Here is a 23,818-nt window from a genome sequence, read left to right on the forward strand (position 1 = left end):
AAAGGAAACCAATGAAAATTTATCTTAGGTATTTGACAGGTTTCCTGTTGTTTTCTGGAATGTGATGTTACCAATTCATTACTTAAAAGCCATTATTCTAAGCTTTCAGGGTGACCATAAATTGCTGTGTAGATTTCTTTTATGGGGCAAATTAAAATAATTTCAGTCATTTACTAAAAGAAGCTGAAAAATCTGTCATGGGGAAAGTAAAATGCTTTTTATACAAATCAAACCTTATTTGATCATTTTAACTCCCAGTTTCATATTGCATTAGCTTAGATCTTGCAAGATTTTTTTTTTATGGTGGCATTGTAAATCCTATACAATCATTTTCATTTAATTTATTCTGGAAGACCTTGAGCCAATTTAGAGTAACCTTGAACAGCCTTTTAGCTTTGATATTAGAAATGCAGTGACAGGAACACATAGGAACTGGCTAACATGGTGATACAAATATTGTTTACCAAATATAATGAAGTGAAGCAAGAAAAAAACTGTTATTGAAATTGATGCTATTTTTTAAAATCATATAATAATGATTTATATATCCTGCCACTTTAAACCCTAAACATGGCTACTGGAGGAAGGATCTACTGAATGAGATTTTAAATGCTACTTTCTCTTAAGAAATCCAAGAAAGATTTTATGACATTAACATATGCACATAGAGACATTTACAATGAGAAACAACCATTCAGCAATTCTTTTGTAGCTTTGTATGATTAACATATCATGCAGGTATGGAAGGATGCATCTTGATTTGTGAAATTTACCCAACCATCAGCTCAAATCTTTTGATATTATTTGCTTCTTGTAAGGGGTAACATTTATTGTTCTCCATGCAATTAAACTGCTATTTTATTAATTCCTTGTCTGGTGAAATATATTTTAGACCAGGGCTGTCAAACTCCCAGCCCATGGGCCGGATGCATCACACACTGGCCACACCCATGCCCAGTTTAGTGAAGGGGGAAAAAGTCCCGATACATCACGTGATGCCGCCGTCACAATGTGAGTTTGACACGCCTGTTTTAGGCATACCATCTGCTGACACTCTTTATGATTTTATGTAATCATGCACACACGTTTGAAAAGGTACAAAATAGAAAAGTAGAATCAAAACTAATAATATTTTAATCAAAACTAATAATATTTCAAATGCTATAGCATTGGAACCAGACACAGTTACAGTAGAGGAGATAGGAGTTGACATTATCTCATTTTCGGTGCAGTGATTTCCTTTCCTGAAGAAATTTCCATGCAAGTGTATCTAGAAGTTACTCATTTTTCAAAAACCGCTCCATAAAATATAAAATATTTTATATATTTTATATTCCATATCTTTGATCTGGGTTGTTTTTGGAAACAATTGATATAAGTTCTTTCCAAGAACTCTTCTCACAAAAAGAACCAAATCTTTGTAAGGTTCTTGTCCAGAAAGCCTTAGTAGTTTACAGAAATTGTATACTACTTGTAGTTCCAAAAAACAACTTGCTGAAGATACCCAGTCTGGTCTCCTTCAACAGTGTTTAGTTGCAATTAATCCTAGAACCACATAATTATGAAGATGGGATGACCACAAGGATTATATAATCTTAAAATGTGAAAAAAAAGAAAAGGAAACCATCTTAAACCATCTTTTGTTCCTTTGAGAGGAAAACATCTTAAAAACTTGTAGAGAAGGAGGAACCATAGCCTCCATAGATAAAAGATGTGGCATTTACCATAAGGAAATGTTTCCTTCTTATGAAGAATGATCTTCTAGAAAGTTACAACTTATATGCATTATTTCTAATCCTAGTTTCTAGGGTAATGAAAAATAATTTCTCTTATGAGCTCTAGGATAGCAATTATAGTTTTACTAACTTTTAAGTGGAGCTTATAGGTAGTTGTAATCAGTGATGTCATCAAAGTAAACCATCAAAACCCACTTGGTACAAATATCACCAGTTCATGTACCTTATTGCATGTGACATGTTGCTTAATACTGTCAGGAAAGGCTGCTTGCCATCCCTAAACTAATGAATAACATAACCCTCTACCCGATTGTATGGACTTCTGTTAACTCTAGGTCTTGACTATATTGAAAATCTAGGCTATTTTGAAATAAATTCTATTTCAACTGCTTTTGAAACAAATAAAATCTTAATATGGCTTGGAAAGTCAGTTTGGCAAAGTGTTTAAGGCTAGAAACCTGGGAGACTGTGACTTCTAGTTTTAGATTGTGAGTTTCAGTCTTGCCTTAGGCACAAAGTCAGCTGGGGATCTTGGACTTAGGAAGGAAGAAAAATCTTGCCAAAAAAACTGCAGGAAACCATCTAGGCATTCTCCAAGAAAGCAATAGAATGGGAAAATGTTTTATTTTTGTTGAGGTGTATGTGACTCTTAAATTCAGGAAAAAGAACTGTTAAATTTATACCCAGATTTTCTGTGTTTTCTGAAAGTTAAATAATACATCTATATTATTTTGAAACACACAAATCCATCATCCCGTTAAGCAATGAAAAAAATAAACATGGCAATCAAACCTTTTCTTAAGGCTTTGAGCTTTTTTGTAGGCAAATAAAAGCTAGTACAATCTGTGCAAAAAGATTTAATTAGGAGTTTGTGACTGAGGTGATACACATACTCTCATAATGACTTTGTACATGTGCAAAGCACATTCAACAAGAGGAATCTTGCTACATGTACAGAGAAGAACAAATAGATTTCCTTTCGTCAAGATGGTATTTATCGCATACCATAACATCTTTTGTTGCATTGGAATTTGATTTTTTAAAGTATGTGCCTAATCAAATCAAACTGTTATTGAATTCAAAGATCAGCATAAAGAGGATGGGGTGCAAATAATTAAAAAAAACGCACACATCAGAAATATAAAAATTAAAAATGTGTTTTGAAAATTAAAGGCCCACAGTTTTGAAGATGTTGGATACCAAAGAGGAATTTGAAGATTTTGCTAACTGCAATACATCATTGGAGTTATCCTCTCGTACTTGGGGCAATCCAACTTTATGCTTTTTAAAGATTCCAAAAATATAACCTCCATGGAAGAAAAAAAAGTGCTATTGACAAAATGCAGTAAAATCTGTTGATTTTGGCTGTCATAAGCAGTCTTGCAATTCTGATGATGCTAATGAAGAACAACAGAAAAACTGAAGCAATATAATATAAGACTACTGGGCAGTCTTTGAAATGGTGAATGGTCCCCCTTTAGATCCCTACAAAGGAACCCTGGAGAGTAACTTTTTAAATTCTTATTATATAAATGCCAGGGTCTGGATGTCAGCTGAAAGATTTTATTTATATATATATGGCAATCTCTGAATTAACACTGCCTAGAAAATGAGCAGTTAGAAGGAAGCTGTAGTTATTTTACTAACATGATTGCTGCTGTCACAAATCATTTGTGGTGGCTGTGATTCCAGTCTATCAGAGAGGCTCCCCGCTTTTCTGGGTGGTTTTGAATGCTGCATTTCAGCTGAAGTCTACTTTTGACTGAGTTAAATCTGGTGACATAGAAATGTGCCCCTGAGCAGTATCTATTTATCAGTGGAAATATCAGTAAAATTGTTATAAAGTCAACTTGTGATTATTACCTCACAGTCCTGTGTTATATTGGAGTATGAAAAAAAAGATAGAAGTATTAGATTTATGCCTGCTCATGTAGGGAATTAGGGAGTGTGGATTCTCTACTTCAAGAGAAGAGAAAACATGATAAAAAGCTTGTGTAGTAGATAAATCATCAAGTTTCCCTTGAAGTCAAGTGATAGTGCCTGGCCTACATCAGCAGGTGGATATCATAGATAGGATCTCTGAAAACAATACTCATATTATCAGTGACAGTTCTACTATCTAAATATGCCTCTGCCATCCCTACCAACTGGATAGTCAGTTAGCTTTTCAGAATATTTTCTAAACAGGGCATGTTTCCTCAAATTATAAAAAGATTAAGGATTACTGAGTAATCAGTCAAAGTCATGAAATGAGAAATAGTAAAAAAAAAAAAAAAACACCCTGTGCAAGCTTTGATCAAGTGAAAGAAACATGTCTAATATAGGCAATGTTAATAGCAAGTTAATATATTGCAGTGAATTCTAAGGAGACGGTTATATAGATTAATGGAACTTATTCCACATCTTCTCACTTAAATGATACAATTTATATCTGGATTGTTTGGAAGAAATAAAGTGATACTCCTATCTGTAAAGAAAAATAGAAATATTCCAATTTTTCCATAAGGTCAGTGCTTAAAAAAAAGAAACCAACTGCTATAGTCTGACATGTTATACCTGTCTTTTTATGTTTTCTTTACTTTTGCAATAGTTTTATTATAATCATGTCAACTTCAAGGTCTCATGTTATATACAGGGATGGGATTCAAATTTTTAAACAACCGGTTCTGTGGGTGTGGCTTAGGTGGTGAGCGTGGCTTGGTGGTCATGTGACTGGATGGACATGGCTTGGTGGTCATGTTATTGGCTGGGTGTGGCCAACTCAATATCATTCACATCAAGGCACGCATCTCCTCGCCTGGCCTCTCATGACTGTGGGGATGCTGCAACAGTCGTAAGTGTGAAAAATGGTCATAAGTCACTTTTTTCAGTGCCATTGTAACTTTGAATGGTCACTCCACACAAGCAAAGTACCAGCAAAGGAGCGGGAAAAAATTCCAGAGATGTTCCTGAGACAGAGAGTCTAGTCCTGCCAAGAATGTAATAAGGGTTAACGGAGAGGCCGTTTCTGTTAGCAACACCAGAATGTTTCCTTTCTGCCTTCCTTACAGGATTAGGCCAGTAATTTCTTCTAACAACCAGTTCTCCAAACTGCTTAGAATGTTAACAACTGGTTCTAGCAAATAGGTGCGAACTGGTAGAATCCCACCTCTGGTTGTATAGTATTCTGATTTCCTAAAGGCTTTTAGAAGATAGCGTAATCCATCTGCCACTTTGAATGGGCTAAGCTATTAGTCCCTCATCTCATTAACAGATAATAGTTTTCTTACACAAATATCCATGTTCTTTACAATGAACAACTGTACATCTTATAGGAGAATGGAAATTTCATAAAACACTGAAAAAATAGACATACTTATAAAAATCTCAAGGCTGTTTTTTAGGATATTGATCTTATGCAGCACAATGGTATCATATCCAGGAAAAAAATCCAGTTGTATCAAAGAGATGTTTTATCCGGTATGGGTATAAGTTTATAGCCCATCAGATATTTCACTCTAACAAATGCTGAAAACTCTATTCCTGGATTACAAAAGCACCTAACAAATGGCACTAAGGGGACATGGGGGAAACATACAATTGTATTGAAACATATTAAGTTTGTAGTATAGATACAGCCTTAAAAATGATGAAAAATCAGAATAAGAAGAAAACCTTACTGGACCCAAATATAATGATATTATAGAATAAATATCCAGAATGTGAATGGTAATATTTTTTCCTATTATAATTATTTTGCTAAATAGTAACAGAATTCATGAGGAAATGTGTTGTCTTTTTGTGTGGACTTGTTTTATTTATCCACAAGAAGTGTTTTGACTTTTTTTTTACTCCCATAGTTTGGTATGATGGCTAAATAAATCACAGAAAGCAATATATATATAATAAAAATACTGTTTGATCGTGGATTGTAGATTTTCATTATGAAATTGCACATTTCTTTGGACAAGGAATCATGACCATGTTTTAATTCTGAGGTTGAAAATTAGAGAAATGCCAGCTTATACCCATGCATGCATAGCAAACTCCTCCCCCCGCCAAAGGTTTTACAGAATTAGAACACATTTTTTGGCCTTCGTGGTGCTTTAGCTAAACAGTTACATAATTTATACGTGGTCTTTTTTTTTGTTCCTTTTATTTCCAGGTTCCAACTGTGAATTCAAACCCTGTGAAGGTGGTAATCCCTGTGAAAATGGAGCTATGTGTCTACAAGAGCTAGATTTAACTGCCTTTCCTCTTGGATTTCAGTGCCAGTGCATAAAAGGTTTTGCAGGACCACGCTGTGAGATCAACATCAATGAATGCAGTTCCAACCCTTGTGTGCATGGTTATTGCTATGATGGTGAGTCTGCCTATTGGTAATGTGTTTCTTGCAGAAGAAAAATGCTAGCAGATTTAAGTCATTTTTAGAGATGTCAGCGTTCAAACAACCAGAGTTGCATATTCTGGGTCCAATTCATCAGCTTACTGGAAGAAAAAGCGGTTTGCTAAAATGAGGTGCTAGAACAATGGGGCCCTGTTTGCACTGTATTACAGATGTTGATCTGACTTGGGTTTGACCTGCATCTTTGATAACTTTAATTCATTGTCTACCCATGAGGCCTCATATTCAAACCATAGGATAAAAAACAAATATGTGAAACATCCATTCATGTAGACAAGAGAAAAGCAAACATTTAATTTTTCACCGATCATTCATTTCAATAATCAATTGGTACAACTGCTTAATATCCAGAATGCAAATCCCCATTCCAACTAAACAAAATGACAACGGATAATGCAACCCCATTTATTAATTCACTTGACAGGTTTTCATCATATATCTATCTTTACCTATCTTCCTCCATATCTTACTCAAATTCAATAGCTGCATTCTGAAAGCCTTAAGTATTAAGATAAATATTTGACATATATGCTAAGCTTATGTCATGGCAGAATAAAGGAGGAAGTGGAGCGGATGTGCAAAGTAAAGGCCAAAGTAGCCCCAGTGATGGTAGGAGCACTTAGGGCTGGGACTCCTAAGTTGGGAAAATAGCTCCCACAGAATCCAGGAATGACATCAGAGCTCTCTGTCAAGAAAAATGCAATATAAAGAACAGCCAAGATCCCGCGCAGAACCCTTAAACAGCCAAGCTTCTTGAAATGTGTTTGAATATTAGTAGCTCCGGTTGATAGTTAGGCTGTTGGTTTGAGCTCCGAGCTTGATTGCAACTGTTTCATCACCATTTGAGGAGACATCGTCAGTGTGTTTTCAGTTGTGCTCGTCTGTCAGAACACAGGTCATTAAATGTCTTTTTATGAGATGCAAATTAGTTGTTTGTTTGAATGTTGTTTGTTGGGATATTTCTGAGCCATGGTCTGATTTCGGACTGTTTGGTTGACTGTTGTTGCTGGGCTATAGTTAAGTACTGTCTGTGTGATGCAGATTATGATTTGAGTTGTTTACCTGGATGCTTCTGAGTCATGGTCTGGTTTTGGCTTATTTGATAGTTTGAGGGCTGGCTGTTATTACTGAGATATGGTCTGATTTCTTGTAAGCTGATGGGTTATAATTTTGTTGCTGCGTAGTGGGGTGCCTGTTTGTTTATTTTAAATGCTACTTTCAGGGTCATGGTTGATGCAGTTCTTTCATTCTCAGTGCTTGGTAGACGGGTTAATGTCAAATCAACAGCCTAACCCAGGCTTAGAGGAGGACCTGAGATTGAAGAAGACACAGACTACCCACAGGATGAGAAGGGAAGTTTATATACATATATTGATGTTATTGTCACCATTAAGGAAGAATCTCTTTCTTGAAAATTGGTTGGAGGCCTTCAAGAAATTCAGGGAAAAATTTCACACTTTTTTTCCTGCTCCATAAATTTGCTGGAGAATTTTAAAAAACTATTTGAAATTTCCAACCTTATTTATATTCTCATTTAGTTTTCTGGCATTGTTCTTATATATAGTGAATTATTTTGATGTTGGTGTGTATTTTAGACCCTGGAATTCTCCTTTGTTGGTTTTTATAAGGATCCCATCTGGTTTATGTTCTTCCTTTCCAAATATATACATTCAGTCCAGAACATTGGCTTCAAAAATTACAGACAATTCCTGCACTCTGTTCCCAATTTTCCTTCTTTCCCACCTCTTATTATTAGTACAAGTGTAGAATCTTGGAATATCCACCTAGAACAGTGTTTTTGCAAATGAACTGCAATTGCACAGATGAATCAATTCTGTTAAAGTGATTCTTGCCACATAATTATTTGGTTGCAGATCAGTATTATCTCAAAATAATACTTAATGCTGTTGTGGAACGTGCACTTGAAGGCAAAAAATAGCTCAGTCCCTCTCATAAACAATCGTGCAACAGTTTCAACTATCTGTCAAGTACTGTGTCATTTCATCTTCTCTGTTCACTGCAAAAATTGCCTACTCACTTCCTTTCATGGCATATTTTGATCATGATTTTGATGGATGAGCATATTTCTACATTGAGATGACCTGAGCACCTTCAATAATTGACTCTGTAGGTACCACCCACTGAGAAATTAGTTCAACCCTGTCATCCTGCTTGATGTCCTTTAAATCCTCTCATTTCTGAAAAATATCTCCTATAGATAGGATATGATTCATTGCCAAACCTGTATGCTCATTGAATGGCTTTGGGTACCATTTACTGCATGTACAGTTTTTCTCTATATGCCAAGTTTCTGCTGCAATATGAACCATGGATAATGTGTTTTAATATTCATGTGTGCAGCTCTGAATAGCAATAGGACTTAGATTGACATACTGCTTCACAGTACAGCCATGTCTAAGCGATTTACAGAGTCAGCATATTGCCTCAATAATCTGGGTCCTCATTTTACCCACCTCGGAAAGATGGAAAGCTAAGTCAACTTTCAGCCAGTGAGAATTGAACTGCCAAACTGCAGCCAGCAATCAGCAGAAGTAACCCCCAGTACTACATTCTAACCACTGTGCCATCTTGGCTCTTCTGGGGTCTTCATTTGGGTCTGATATTTCAGTTTATGTGCTATGGTATCATAATCTCCTGGTATTGGCTTGGATCCTTCACTAAGCTACAGCAGATAGTGAAAATGCAGAACTCATTTTTGGTATTTCACACTTAGACAATAAGCAATACACTTACCAAAGAGATCATGTATTCCAGTGAGATACTTGATAAACAACTTTCTCTTCAAGTTGAACATTCTTGTGATTAAATTTAGCTGATCATTTGGCTGCTGTCATATATCTGGCCAGTTTGGATTGCATGTCATTGTAATGATAAATGAAGCATTGACATAATTCTATATGTATATCATGACATCTTGACATTGTTTTATCGCATATCTTAGTCCACCAATAAATGTTGAAGAGAGGATGATGTACCTTTTGATATTTCTTAAATCATCATCATTCAATACATCGATCAGGCCTTTATATGTTGTTGATATTAAGGTTGCTTGATTCATTTGGATGTAACTCAGCCTCTCGCTTTCAATTTTGGCAGCAATGTCAACCATGTATTGTTGGAATAATAGACATTCTCCTCTTAGAAGGTTATTAAGATGATTCCCATGGTTCATTATGCAATATTTATAGTAATGTTTTGCCATTCGTTTTTTGTTGTTTATTATTTGATGATGCCAGCCTCAACTCCAAAAGGAAAGAAAATTACGTATTAAAATGTATTAAAAGTTTTCATAGGAGTGATAGGATTCTGAAATTATTTGCAAACCAACTCCCTATTTGCTTTCAACAAAATGTGCAATGATGTTGGTTCAGTTTTGGTGATTTTGTCTTTATTGCTAATTTGTGCCTTAAGTCTTTTATCATGTTCAAATGCTATCTCAAAATCAATGACAATAAAAGTGTCTGACATGTCTAAAATTTGTTCTTTTGCACGTCAAAGAGACAAAGTGTACAAGTTTCATTGCCATAGAAGTTTCTCCAATTATTGAGCAATCACATGTTGAATTCCATCTTTGTAGAGTATACCAGTTCTCAATTCTACATTGTCTTGAGGACCCATGAAATGAATTTGAATAAATTTGGCTTGATGGTTGGAGCATTAAATGTCCAATGTAATGATGGATTTGTCCTTGAATAATTGCAGAAGGATTTGATCTGTTTCTGATTGAAATTATTTCTTTGGCACAAAAGGATGTCATTTGGAAAGGGCAGTTATATTGTCTGATGTTATTCCTGAATTCATTTTTAATAGGTTCATCATGGCTATATAAATTGATGAGCTCAATAGGTAGAGGCTGCAAGTAGTCTGTCAGGCCTAAATCCAAAGATGATACAGTGAAATCCAATCAAGTCCAATTTTTTATTAGCTTACACCTAATAGATAGAATCTCATCAGACTAAAACTATAACCCTATAATCTAATGTATGTGCCCTTGGAGATTCTAGACTAGGGCTACTCTGATTTCTGAACCTTTTCCTTTCTTTCAGTTAAGAAATTGCAATTTCTTATTTTGGGCCTCTCTTTGGAATGTGTTGCCTCCTCCCTGGGAAGCTGCAATATGAGTATTGAGATATCTCTCCTCTCACTTCTTCTCCAGCTATACATTTCATCACACTGCCTATTCTGATCTATTTATTTGCAGAAATTTGTGGTTTCTCCAGGGAATAGAAAGAAAAAAAAGTAAGGGCAGACTTTGGCCATGGAACCAACATCACCAGAAATATTACACTTAAAATTGTGAATCTTGCTTCGCTCTTTCTTTGTTGAGGTTTTGTTGTTGAACGAACTCTTATGGTTTTATTTTATTTTTATTTTTTATTTATTTATTTTTATTTGTCAATCAAGATAATAGGTATAAGTATGTACATAGTTATGAATACATGAAATGGGTACATATAAGAAAAATAAAAGAAACAGTAGGACAGGGACGGTAGGCACGTTGGTGCGCTTATGCACGCCCCCTACAGACCTCTTAGGAAAGGGGTGAGGTCAGTAGTAGACAGTCTAAGGTTAAAGTTTTGGGGGTTTGGGGAAGAAACCACAGAGTCAGGTAAAGTATTCCAGACATTGACCACTCTGTTGCTGAAGTGGTATTTCCTGCAATCAAGGTTGGTGCGATTAACCTTGAGTTTGTATCTATTGTTTGCTCTTGTGTTGTTATGGTTGAAGCTGAAGTATTCATTGACAAGTAGAACATTGCAATGTATGATTTTATATACTATACTTAGATCAGACTGAAGGCAGCATAGTTCTAGGTTATCTAGGTCTAAAATTTCAAGTCTGGTGGCATAAGGTATTCTACAACAAGTAGAGGAGTGGAGGACTCTTCTTGTGAATTTTTTCTGGACTTTCTCAACTGTATTAATATCAGATATGATGAGCTGTATTCAAGTATTGGTCTAGCAAATGTTTTGTATGTTCTAATTAGTAGTGTGATATTACTGGAGAAAAAGCTACACAGGATTAGATTAACAACTCTTAATGCCTTTTTTGGCTATGTAGTTACAGTGGGCTCTAGCACTTAGATCATTAGAGATGAGTATTCCAAGGTCCTTTACAGAGCTTGACTATTCAGCTTGTATTTTATTTTCTGATTTTTTTTGCCAATATGTAAGACAGAAAATTTATTTGTTGAGAGTTGAAGTTGCCATTTGTTTGACTATTCTGATACATAGTCAAGATCTTTTTGAAAGGTAGCAGTATTGTCTGTGGTATTGAACAGCTTTACATCATCAGCGAAGAGAATGCAGTTGCTCTTGATATGATCACAGAGGTCATTTATGTAGAGTATGAAGAGAGTTGGTCCTAGAACACTGCCTTGGGGAACACCACTATTGACAGGTACAGAATTTGATAGGACGCTCCCAATTTTGACCATTTGTTGTCTGTTTGACTCGGATGCTTCTATCCAGTTATGCAGGTGTCCAGAGATACCATAAGATTTTAGTTTTAGGAGTAGTTTGTTGTGTACCACTGAATCAAAAGCTTTACAGAAGTCTATGTAGATTGCATCTATTGTTTTTCCCTGATCGAGTTGTGTAGTCCATATGTTTTTGCAGTGTAAGAGTTGCAGATTACAGGATAATTTTTTTCTGAAACCAAATTGTTTATTAGAAAGTAGGTTGTTTGTCTCTAAGTGGAGGATAATGGATTGGTTAATAATTGATTCCCTGACTTTACAGGTGAATGTTATTTGCCAGATATTCTTGAATTCATTTTGCCTTTTCTCCTCCATCTTTTCTTCTCATTGTATACCATTCCTAGTCATTCTGGAGACATGTAGCCTTTTCAATCTTCTTCATCTTTCTGCCTCTTTGCTATATCCTGACAATCTTTTGTGTCATCTTTTGACCATGATGTCTCCCCCTTTTCTTTCCACATGGCATAATTATGTTGACCTTGTTTTAGTTTAATAATTTATTTTATTTAATCTATTTTTTTTTACCACAATATTGTCCATTTCTGTTCTCATCTCAGAAAATTTAGAATTCTTGCTGGTTTTCCACTGAGTTGTAGGAAACTGTGAGAGACAATTATAAAATAGGATCACATGATCTTCTGACAGCTAGATTGGGACCGCTCTACCTCTTCTCTAGTGGTTGAGGAGGTGCTGATCTATGCTCAGTTTCAAAGTAGGAAGCAGTTTGAAAACTGAAATAGGATGGGCAAGGACTAAGGTATAGTGACTAATGTATTTGATTGACACCAGAGAAATACAGTCCTCAGAAGGATGGATGCCTGAGTCAACCTTGAACTTGATGAGATTCGAACTGCCAAAATACAGGCAGCTGGCAGTCAGCAGAAGTAGCCTGCAGTACTGCACTTTAGCCACTGCACCACCGAATCTCATGATAAGTCAATTCCTTAATGCTGGGAGGGGGATGGAGCAAGGATTGTGAGACTGGCTGGAAAACTCTCATGCAATGTTCAAAATGAGTATAACATGACCTCAGCAACTTCCCCAAATGTCATTCCCTCTGTGTTATGGATCCTGGAATTTAGATGCCATTTGAGGTACCTTAGTTATCTTATGAAGCACTATTTCATCCAACTAAAGATCATGATATCTGAAACTTTTAGTTGTGGAAGGACTGAGTATATCTGCAGTCCTCCATGGGTGTTTTGAAACTACCGTATATAGATTGCCTTTTACCTATACAAACATACTCTTGCATTAGTTTTCAAAGAAGTTGAATTTTTTTTAAACCAAAATATTCAGTGTCACCTCCTGGAATTTTCTGTGCTTAAGATTGGAAGCACTGTTAAAATTAATAATTTTGATTTTCAACTTAAAAGAGTGTGCGTGTTCTGTTTATAATCATGTACATTAAATCAATGAATTCAGAAAAATCCAAGTATCTGTTCCAGGATTTTTACACAGACACACACAGAGACACACAGAGGGAGTTTATCACTGGAACAAAGGGCTCAGAGCATTTAATGAAAATAATAGCAGTTAAATGTGCAAAGACTGAATGGCAGCATAAATTATATGATAAATCTTAGAAATAACGACGAACTCGGGGACCTGTGTGAGGCTATAATAAATTCATTCCAGCAAGAACTGCAGTTGTTGCTGTCACCAAGCCTCTTGTATAGATGTAAGTCTCCAAAGATCCTCTTCTCATTATATCACTAATAATGAGAAGTAGGAAGGACTGATTGGTAGCTTAGGAGGGTGAGAATGAGACATGGTTGCACATGAAAGAAGCTGATCAAGTCTGTCAAACTTCAGCTCTTCAACACTCTTTTTTAAATATAGAGATACAATCTGAAAAATGAACCCCTCAGAAAAGTAAATGCTTCTTTTTCTAATTACGGCATTTTTGAAAATAACAGATGCAAAACATCCTTTTTTTTCCCATTTGGGAAAAACACAGAAGCAAGAGAAGACAGGAGTGGACTTTTACAATAACAAAAAAAAATCATTAAAAGAGATATTTATGAGGACTTTCATCTTATATCACTGCACAAGATTGACTTTGGCTGTCTCCCTACCAGCTATATAGCTTCATGACCATCATTGAAATCATGCAAAGCCTGTCCTCATTACTTTTCTTTAGTTTAGAGATGGTTGGATGGCTGTAGAAGATAAAATCTTCATGGAAAAATGAACTTTGCAGCTGCAGTTTGTGCAGCTGCAGTGCTATCCCACTATCTTCAAACTGCATAAGAACCTATAATGTTTAAATGACAAATGCAGTCATATACATATACAAGGTTGATCAGAGGAGTTCAACTTTGCCCATTTCAATATTAAACTGAATTTGACCTATACTAAAACATTGACCAGAACATTTGGGTTTTCAGCTACAAAAAAGTGTCAAGGCATATTTAGAACATGTATCTAACTGAATAATTTATACTTAAAAATCATAATAGAGATACATTCACAGGTAAATACCTATGAAACACTGGTCCAGTATAGTATGTGCTCATTCCTACTTCATATAAAATGTTTATTTATTGGCAAGCAAATTTCCTTACCCCACACTCTGTGGTGATAGAGAATATCTGTGTACTCTCTCTTCCATGTTGTCTCTGTTGAGGGTGGACATAATTGCTATTATTGCCAATTCTTCTCAATAGAATTAAAAGTTGTTCACTTATATGAGAGAAAGAAAGGGATGGATTTGGAATAGCATAAGTGCACAGTTATGAGTATGAATGTGTTCTTTCACAAACACAATCCCTCACTTCTATACACTCATTTGTTTCTTAAATGAATCCATGGGAAAACGATACTTTCGATATGTGTTTTTGAACACATGGTCTTACAAAATGCACGTCTAAACATCTTTTCTACACTTATGCCTCTCTGACATGCATTTTTGTATGTTTTGAACTGAGTACTGCATTGCAAAATTGGAAAGTGTGAAATCTGAAGGATAAGGTCATGATCTGTACATTAGCTTGGAAGATATGAATTAGATCAGTGAATCAGATCACAGAGATTGAATTTCTCAAGGATTTCCAAATTGCTGCACCTTCTAATGGCTGCAATCTGTATAGAGAAAAAAAAGGATAGGTGTTCTCACCTGAATCAGACCAATAGATAAATGAATACTTAATGTAGATGCTACTCATAGGGAATCCTGGCAGTGGATTTGACGTCTCATTTTCATTTTAATTATGGCTTACAGAAGACAGCATCTTACTAGATTGGGCTCTTTTCTGATTTGCATTTTAAATTGAATGTGCATTTTTAAGATAATTCTCATTTCTGTTATTGACATATTTAGATATTTTTATTGTGCCAGTGTTAATGTTCCTTTGTACAAACAAGGCTAATGTTTTAAAAATAATTGTTGCAGTTATTGATGGCTTCTACTGCTTTTGCAACCCTGGGTATGCTGGACAAATGTGTAACCAAGACATTGATGACTGCATCATTAATGAATGCAAACACAATTCGACTTGCATGGATCTTCATCTGGTTAGTATATATTTCAAATTTGCTGTTTTGAAAAGTGGATTATAATGGTGGCCTTTGCATCTTTTTCTATATATACATGCAGTGAAGACAACTATGACAATGTGCCTATCTATGTATGTTTCAACACAATAGGAATAAACTCTTTTGCATTTATTTATTTAATTTCTATAGCTGTCCAATTCAACCAAATGACTCTGAGCAGCTTACAATTCTAAAATGATAAAACAACTTTAAAAAATATTAAAGCAGGGGAAAACTTCCACAAAATAAATGCAAACAGAAGGTGTGATGATTATGTTTATTTTTACTGTTACTCTAAGCCCTATAGATGAATATCTATAGGACATTTTTTGAATAGAATTAATTCAATGAATGTGTGTGTGTGTGTGTGTGTGTGTGTGTGTGTGTGTGTGTGACATAAATAATATGTATATGACAGTGATAATCTGGCAACTATACTTTATAGCTGGTTTTTACTCCTGTTTATTAAAGCCTTTGAGAATTTCACTAGACCAAAAAAGTTGACTGCATCTCATGCATATTTGTCATAGTAGATTGCAGATCTGTGATTGCAATATTATTTGCTTTTATCCACAGGAAGTTTCCACCAAACTTTGGGTCAAGTTGCAGGAATCTTACCCAGTCTGATGTTCTAAAATTACTTCTGTAATTTCCAATTGTCAACTGGGCTGATAATTATGGCATTTAAAGTCCAACTCATATGGATAATATCTCAGATTTGAGAAAATGAATATTTATTTCTTTATCTATCATATTTGTATAGCTGCCCATCTCACATGAATGAGACTCTTAGAATAGCTAGTTAAACATATTGATAATATCTAATTTACCTTTAATCCTTGCTTGTCTAGCTTCCTTTTATCCATAACTGGATAGCCATAACTGAGGAGCAAATGTGAACAGCAAACAAGCCTTGATATCTCTTTAAAACTAAACCAGGAAATACCATAGTAGATCCTCAAAATATGGCATAAATTTTAAAAGGATAGAAAGATCTAAAAATTGAGAGCATTCATCATTTGGAGATCCCATTCTAGGGTGCCATATCTATTTTGAGAGGCTATCAGGGAAAGTAGGAAACATTTGGTTACTTACAACAAGTATGTACTTACCACAAGATTTTAGGAATCTATTAATTTTGAGCTGTTTAGTAGGGTTGAGTAAAGTCTAAGAACATGAGCCTTACCTCTTCTTCCTTTTCCTCACAGCAAAAATGATAAAAATACATTTTTTTAAAAAAATGTAAAAAATAAAAATACAGGTCTCCAGCAGAAAAAGAATAAAAAAAGATGGGAAATAAAACAAAATGGATGAAGTAAAAGCAAAACAGATAGCTAAAAATTAAATTAAAAAGAGGCTTTAAAGAGATCTCTTAACAAGAGATGCTATGTTTCTGGACTCCCCCTATTAAAAGGACAGTTTTAAATATTTAATTCAAGCATAACTGTGGTAGTAACTAAAACTAATAAAAAGAGGGGATGGTAGAGAGACCCTCTGGGTATTTGGATCCAGTGAAAATTTCTAGCAAATGTACTGTTTTTCATCCTTTTTTTAAAAGCTGATGTATGGTAATGAGCAAAACTAAGGTGATTCTGAAAATACCAAAAGGGAGAGGAAGCAGGGAGAAAAATTTAACTGTGAACACTTTCTAGAATATGGTAGTTTAATGGATCCAAAAAACTTATTTTTGTAAAGACATTTTTTTTTAGTTTCCCTTGTTATGTATGGGATGCTTTGTAGTGTGGAAACAGTGATGATTTTTAACTTTAGAAAAGGTATGCGTGAAAAGAGACTGTCAGACTTCTCAGGTGCAACAATTCCATTGCTATTATAAGAATTTTAGATTGATCCTGCAGGGGAAAATAGAGAAAGATGCTTTTATTATATCTTCATTGGCCAGTAGATTCAGTTATTATCCAGAAAAAAAGATCTCTTTTTATCCATGATGTATTTCCATTGCTTCTCCCACATTGTTACTGCTGTACAATTCCCAATGTGCAAACCTATCCATAAGTAATACATACAAGGTACAAGGTACAAAGTAAAATTTGGTTATGAAAACTTTTCCTAAAAGCAGATCTGACTAGCACTTTCATGTATCAGAGAAAGGTGCATCCTGATGTTATCTATTCCTTGTCTGGGGAGAAATGTTCTCATGAGAATCCATGTGTACACAAAGATGACTGAAGAATTGCTTCCTTCTACAACTGTCATAAAAAGCAGAATTCACTCCCATTTACAGCATCATATTTTATATTTTCTTCCTATCTCCTAAGAGGGTTTTGTTGTTGTTTTGTCACCATCACTCAAGTCTATCTGTTCTCTTTTGAAAGCAATTAATCATTTTCCCCTGTCAAAACCATATGTCATTTTGTTTTAAATGGACTGTGACATAGTTAGCAAAATCAATAAAATCCCCACTGGAGCATTGTTGCCCAGAAAGACAAGTAAAAGGGGGAAAAAACCACCACAAACTCTTCTGTAAATATAATTAAGTCACACACATATGCACAGAGAGAGAGAGAGAGAGAGAGAGAGAGAGGCAGAGAGAGAGAGAGAGAGAGAGAGAGAGAGAGAGAGAGAGAGAAACATAAAAAGTGTTAGATTTCATGGGGAATATGTTGTTTGTACATCTCCAGGTTGGTTTCTGATCAAATAATGCTTGCTTGCTTTTAGTTTATTTTTACAAAATTAATAAGATGGGAGTTTATTTGGTGTAAACAGAATTTCATGTATTTATTTTTACTTCAAAATCTGTATATGCAAAAGAACCCTGACAAAATATGGCATCATACATTCATATAAAATTTTAATAAGTACTGTTTTTTTTTTTTAAATTTGTAGATAGGAATTGAGTTTTGTGCACTTTTTAATGTTGCCAATAGTAACATTTAGGATGAGGGTTAAATCATCATTACTATATATGTTTTTTCAAAGTAGAGAATGATTCCAAAATACTTTTACAGGTAGTCCTCAACTTAAAACATTGTTTAGTGACATTAGTCACTGAAAAAAGTGATTACTGGTAATTTTGTACATGACCGTTGCGGCATCCCCAATAGTCACATGATCAAAATTCAGACGCTTGCAACTGACTCATATTTATGACCGTTGCAGTATCTCGGGCCCATGTGATCACCTTTTGAAAACTTTTGACAAACAAAATCAATGGGGAAGCTAGATTCACTTAATAACCATGTTACTAACTTAACAACTGCAGTTATTCACTTAACATCTGTGGCAAGAAAGGTTATAAAACAGGGCAAAAGTCACTTAACAAATCTCACTTAGCAACATAAATTTTGGGCTCAGTTGTGGTCATAAGTTAAGGACTACCTATATTATGTTTTTGAACAGCTCTAAAGAAGTTTGCCCTATCTTCTACAAGATCTCTCTCCACATCTATTATTACATATACATTTCTTGCAGGACATAATTTTCTTCTTTCTATAGTCTAATCTTTCTAATAATCAAATTCAGAAATCACAAGTTCATTTTTTTTCTTTTTTCAGCAAAAGATCCCTACGAGGTTTCCAGTCACTAATAAATGTAGTTTTTTTCCTTTCTCTATTCATACACCTAAATGTATATTTATGCTTTTGAATTTTCTTGCTGAAAGTTAGAATTTTGTTTTTTTCCTGGTTGAAATCCATCCTTCTGATTTCTACCCATAGTTTCAACTTATCAAAATTGTTCTGAATCTTGATAAAGTATGCTAAGATGTTTTTGTCATCCACAAATTTGGTAATCATTTTTTCTAAGTTTTCATTCAAGACATTTATAAATTTGTTGAAAAGCACACGTGTTAGAATGGAACTTTGTAGTATTCCACTCAATGTGACTTAGAGCCATGGCCACAGAGTTATTGGGTATACTAGTTCATTTTGTCATATTCTGTATTAGAATACCAAGGAATTCAATGTCACCTATTTTGCTGAAATCATGATACTGTATGTCTGTATCATACTGTATGTCCACTGTGAACTGAATTGTTCCCTGCATGAAAACGAGTTATCAGGTTGGTTTTGAGAGATCTATTCTTGATATACCCACATTGGCTTCTGTCAAGCAATCTAGTCTTTCTAAATAAAACACAAACCAATTACTTAATGATTGTTTGCTACAATGCTGTTTTTGAAACCAAGCAGAAAAACATGGAGTAAAAGTCTGTGATAAATTGCCATAAATTACTCATATTAGATATTGAAAAATAAGCTCCTTTGAAGAACTGCAAATCAGCCAGAGTTCTGTTTAGAACAGGACACAGTCCTTACTTTCATAATAATAAATATGAGCTGGAAATACTTCAAGGCAGGAAAACTGGGTTGTTAAAGAAACAAATTGAGAGTGTAATGCTAAAAAAAAGCCAGAAGTCAGTCCAAAGCAGTCAGGAATGCAAATCAGTAACGAGAAGAATTGTTTCTGAGAAAGTGAAATAACCAGAAGAATATTTTTACAGCAGGACTTTCTGTTTTTGCTTTATTAAAGGAATTCTTGCAAACTCCTCCTGAGGAATCATACAGATTTCCACCATTTAGCCCTCTTTAGCAGATGGTGTGATTTCAGGGTTTATCACATACCCAATATGAGGATCTTTACTTTGAAATCAATAGCCACTTGTCCTGGGACAAACTCCGGTCAGAGATGATCACTCAGCATCTTCAATCGGTAACTACAAGTTGTGCATCAATTAGGTTTACTTTTTCAGGCTTGTAATTGGAAAAATCCATAATAGATATCAACATCAAACCGTTGATGTTGATAGCTAGCTAAGTTCCCTTTTCCCATTCTTGAAGTCAAAACTCTTTTCTGTTCTTTGGAACTATGAATGTCCTCCATAATTTCTCAAAGATTAGGGAAAAGTAACTTCAAGGTAGCATCCATAAGCTCTTTCTTGGATGTAATAAATCTGATTTTAGACACTTAAACCTGTTTTTGGTATCCACAAGTTCACTTATTTCGTTTTACTTACTTTGAGTATTGCTTCCTCTTTTTGTCAAGCATTTTACTTAGATCCATTTGAACACGCTTTTTTGTTGTTTGGGAGAAAACTGAAAAAAAAAGTAGGAGCGGAGAATCTCTGCTATCTTCCTGTTATCTACTACTACCTATCCAGTTCTAGTAGTGAACCTACACTTTTCATTTTCTTTTACCACTTTTATATAGTTAAAATGAACCTTTTTTTTGTGGGATACATCCACAGTTTTGTTGTACTTGTACAATGATAATAAAGTTGTTGTTGTTGTTGTTGTTCTTCTTCTTCTTCTTCTTCTTCTTCTTCTTCTTCTTCTTCTTCTTCTTCTTCTTCTTCTTCTTCTTCTTCTTCTTCTTCTTCTTCTTCTTCTTCTTCCTCCTCCTCCTCCTCCTCCTCCTCCTCCTCCTCCTCCTCCTCCTCCTCCTCCTCCTTCTTCTCCTCTTTTGGAATTTTTTAGTTCATTTTGCACTTTAGCCTTTTAAACTTCTTTTCACAGGTATTAGCTACAACATGGTCTTCCGTGTCTTATGCATTCCCCTTTTCATTGTGCAACATTTTTCTAAGCTCTTTTTTGCCTATTAGACAGATGTACAATTGTACTTCCAGTATTTCTGAGACATTCTCAACCTTCCTATTGATCTTGAGAAATTCTGTTCAAGTGATTCAACTTAGTAGTACTCCAATCTTCTTGAAACTAGCCTGTCTGGCTATACTTAAATTTTTCTTTCTTTCTTTCTTTCTTTCTTTCTTTCTTTCTTTCTTTCTTTCTTTCTTTCTTTCTTTCTTTCTTTCTTTCTTTCTTTCTTTCTTTCTTCCTTCCTTCCTTCCTTCCTTCCTTCCTTCCTTCCTTCCTTCCTTCCTTTTTGTAATATCTTGAACCACAACAGGATGTTGTTACTTTGTTTGAACTTGTCACTGATTTTTTTTTTTATCACTTATTCTACTTTCCAGAAGAACTGATCACTGTATCTCTTTTTCAATCTTATGGAAAATGAAACATTTAGCAAACAAATACCACTGAGGAATTTTAAGGAGCTTCCAGTCTTGGCTGAGTTGATTTTCCAGCAGCTCTGATAGTTGTTCTGATAGTTTTTCTGATAGATCATGAGTGAAGGTGTTGAATAATTATTTGTTTAGTATATTTACATGGCATTCTTCCGTCAAGGCTTTGAACACCTAACAATCAGAAATATGTTTAAAAATTTCCCTAAATAAAAATCAATAAACCCACTGGGAAGGTGGAATAAACAATATCAAAACATCAAAATGGATAAAAAAGAAGAGAAATCCATTGAATTCTTACCCCAAATAAACAAATTGTGTTTGGTTTTAGCCATCAAACATGTTTTAACAATTGCAATTTAAACTGAAATTTATTTAACGTACTTCATTTAGTTTTTGAAGAGTGGGTTCTTCCATCTAAACCTGAAGGATATGGATTCACAGACTCTTAAGACTAAAATTGGAACACATTTTCTGTGACAGCCAAAATAATGTTTTTTTCTGATTTATTTGTATAGCGATATTTTATTTTATAGCAAACTGTGCAATAAATGGAAAAAGAAATTGCATAAAATACACATCACAATCTAAAGGATGATAGAATAATGGGGGAAATAACAGAAAAATCACATGGGAGCCTTGAAACTTTCTTGTATTCTTAAAATGCAGCATCTCATATATCAAATTACTCATAAAAAGTAAGGAGGGTTATTTCTGCCCTTTTGCTATGCTATTTCTGACTATACTTTCTCAGCTAAAATTTAGACATATTCCCCAGTAGACTGTGTTCTGCTTATCTAATATACGGCTCCAATATAAAGGCAGAATAATTAAGGGCCAGCAACTTATGAGGTCATTTCAAGTATGTTTAACATAAGGAAATTCCTGAGTCCAATTCAGTTTAAGTATTAAGTGCAAATATAGAACTCTATTTAAGGAGCATAAAGGCTGTATCCTAAACTGAAATGGTTTGGAGGATAATAAAATATAATGTTAGGTTTTTAACATGTGAAATAACACGGTAGCTGTTTTTGTTGCTAGACTTAATGGAAAAGATATATCTTTGAATCATGAAAGAAATACAATTTGCATCATATCTTACATTTTCTAATTTAGGGGCTTTATGTTAAGGAAATAACAATGTGGAAGCAAATGACGCCTACTAATGATTAATCCTAGAACTGTGTATTTCTTATTTCAGAACTGGCCTGCCCTCCAGAAGTCCATACAGAGTGAAGGATTACTAGGAAGCATTATTTCCTTTGCTAATTTCTTTAGTTATTTTTCCAGGAATTAAAGGGAGATTTCTGTCTTATTAGTCTTTAATGTAGCCATACACGTTCTTAATTACATAGAATTAAGAATTGTAATGATTCAAGCAGCAAAGTGCCATTCAAGTGTCCTCTTGAAAACATAGGACCAAGCAGATTCATGCACTAATGCAATTCACAAAAGCTGCTGGACTTTTAGGAATTTAGGAGTAAAAAGAATTTTAGGAAATATTTTTGATCAAGATTCCTTTTTCCCTTAGTCCAGATAGATTCCAGAAGTGATGATTACTAAAGTGGAATATACATCTGAAACCTCAATAGTTGTTGAGTAGCTATTTTTAAGAAGGTTTTTTTTTGTTTTTTTCCCCCCTTTGGCAGCTATTTAATGAAAATGCCTACAACATGCTTTTATAATTCCATATATGCACATTGGTCCTAAAAGATCGGGATAGCCTGAAGTACATATAAACTGCTAACTCCCCTAAAATGTGCTAAAATGTGTTAGTTCAATTCAGAAACAGAAGGCAATCTATAGTAGTTTAGGATAAAACAGGGAGAACTGTTTAAGTAATAGCAAAAAGTTTTACAGGATTACAAGAAATCTTTAGATTTTTTTATATTTCTATAATAAATATAGAACTAACCTGCATTCTGAGAAAGGAGGAAATAACAGAATAACGGAGTTGAAGTGTACTTTGGAGGTCTTCTAGTCCAACCTGCTGCTCAAGTAGGAAACCCTATAACCCAAGAAGGAAACCCTATAACAGACAAAAGATTGTCTACTTTCTTCTTAAAATCCTCCATCTCATCTTAAAAACTTCCACGATGCCCTTGAACTTAATAGGGAGTTCTATAAATCTTGTTGCTTATGATTAACAAAACCTATCCTGTGTAACCATCTAAAAAAATAGTAGGCAGTGGGAGTGAACAAGTAATGAAGCGCATCATATTCATGCCCAGCAAAAATGACAAGTTCAGAGCTTGAATCATTTAAAAGTAATTTATTGGTACATGACCCATCTTGTCAATTTTTTGTTGATGTTTCTGATATTATTGGTATGATCATGGTAGTTCAGAAAATGGATGTAACATAAATATAACAAAGGGGTGTTGTTATTTTTATATGTCTCTAAGACATTCACAGTCCGTTTCAGCAATTGTATCTGTAATAGAGAAAAAGAAAGAAAAAAATGTATATATGCCTAAAGCTGAACAAAATATGAGGGAGCAGCTAGATTTTTCTATTTAGTAGGTGTGATCTTAATTGCAGCAGTGAAGATATGTAGCTGGAAGGTAAAAAAAGGAAATGCAAATTAAAGAAATAATCATAGGTAATAGATACTCAGAACAATTTCTGAGTATCACTGAGCAACCTAATAAAAATACAACTGAATTTAAATATCGCCAGTTATT

At 34.6% G+C, this 23,818-nt stretch overlaps 1 protein-coding gene across 1 annotated transcript in view; it reads left to right on the forward strand.

Moving 5' to 3' along the window:
* The window catches only part of LOC148127788 (protein eyes shut homolog), an 89,893-nt gene that overhangs the window by 26,860 nt on the left and 39,215 nt on the right, over nt 1-23,818 (forward strand). The window contains exons 6-7 of the mRNA XM_087920868.1: nt 5,881-6,078; nt 15,015-15,136. Coding sequence (XP_087776994.1) covers nt 5,881-6,078; nt 15,015-15,136 — 320 coding nt within the window. The remainder of the gene's footprint in view (nt 1-5,880; nt 6,079-15,014; nt 15,137-23,818) is intronic.

This window comes from Pseudonaja textilis, chromosome 1 (assembly GCF_049901715.1).
Source record: "Pseudonaja textilis isolate UNSWEBS1 chromosome 1, rPseTex1.2, whole genome shotgun sequence".
Classification (NCBI taxonomy): domain Eukaryota; kingdom Metazoa; phylum Chordata; class Lepidosauria; order Squamata; family Elapidae; genus Pseudonaja; species Pseudonaja textilis.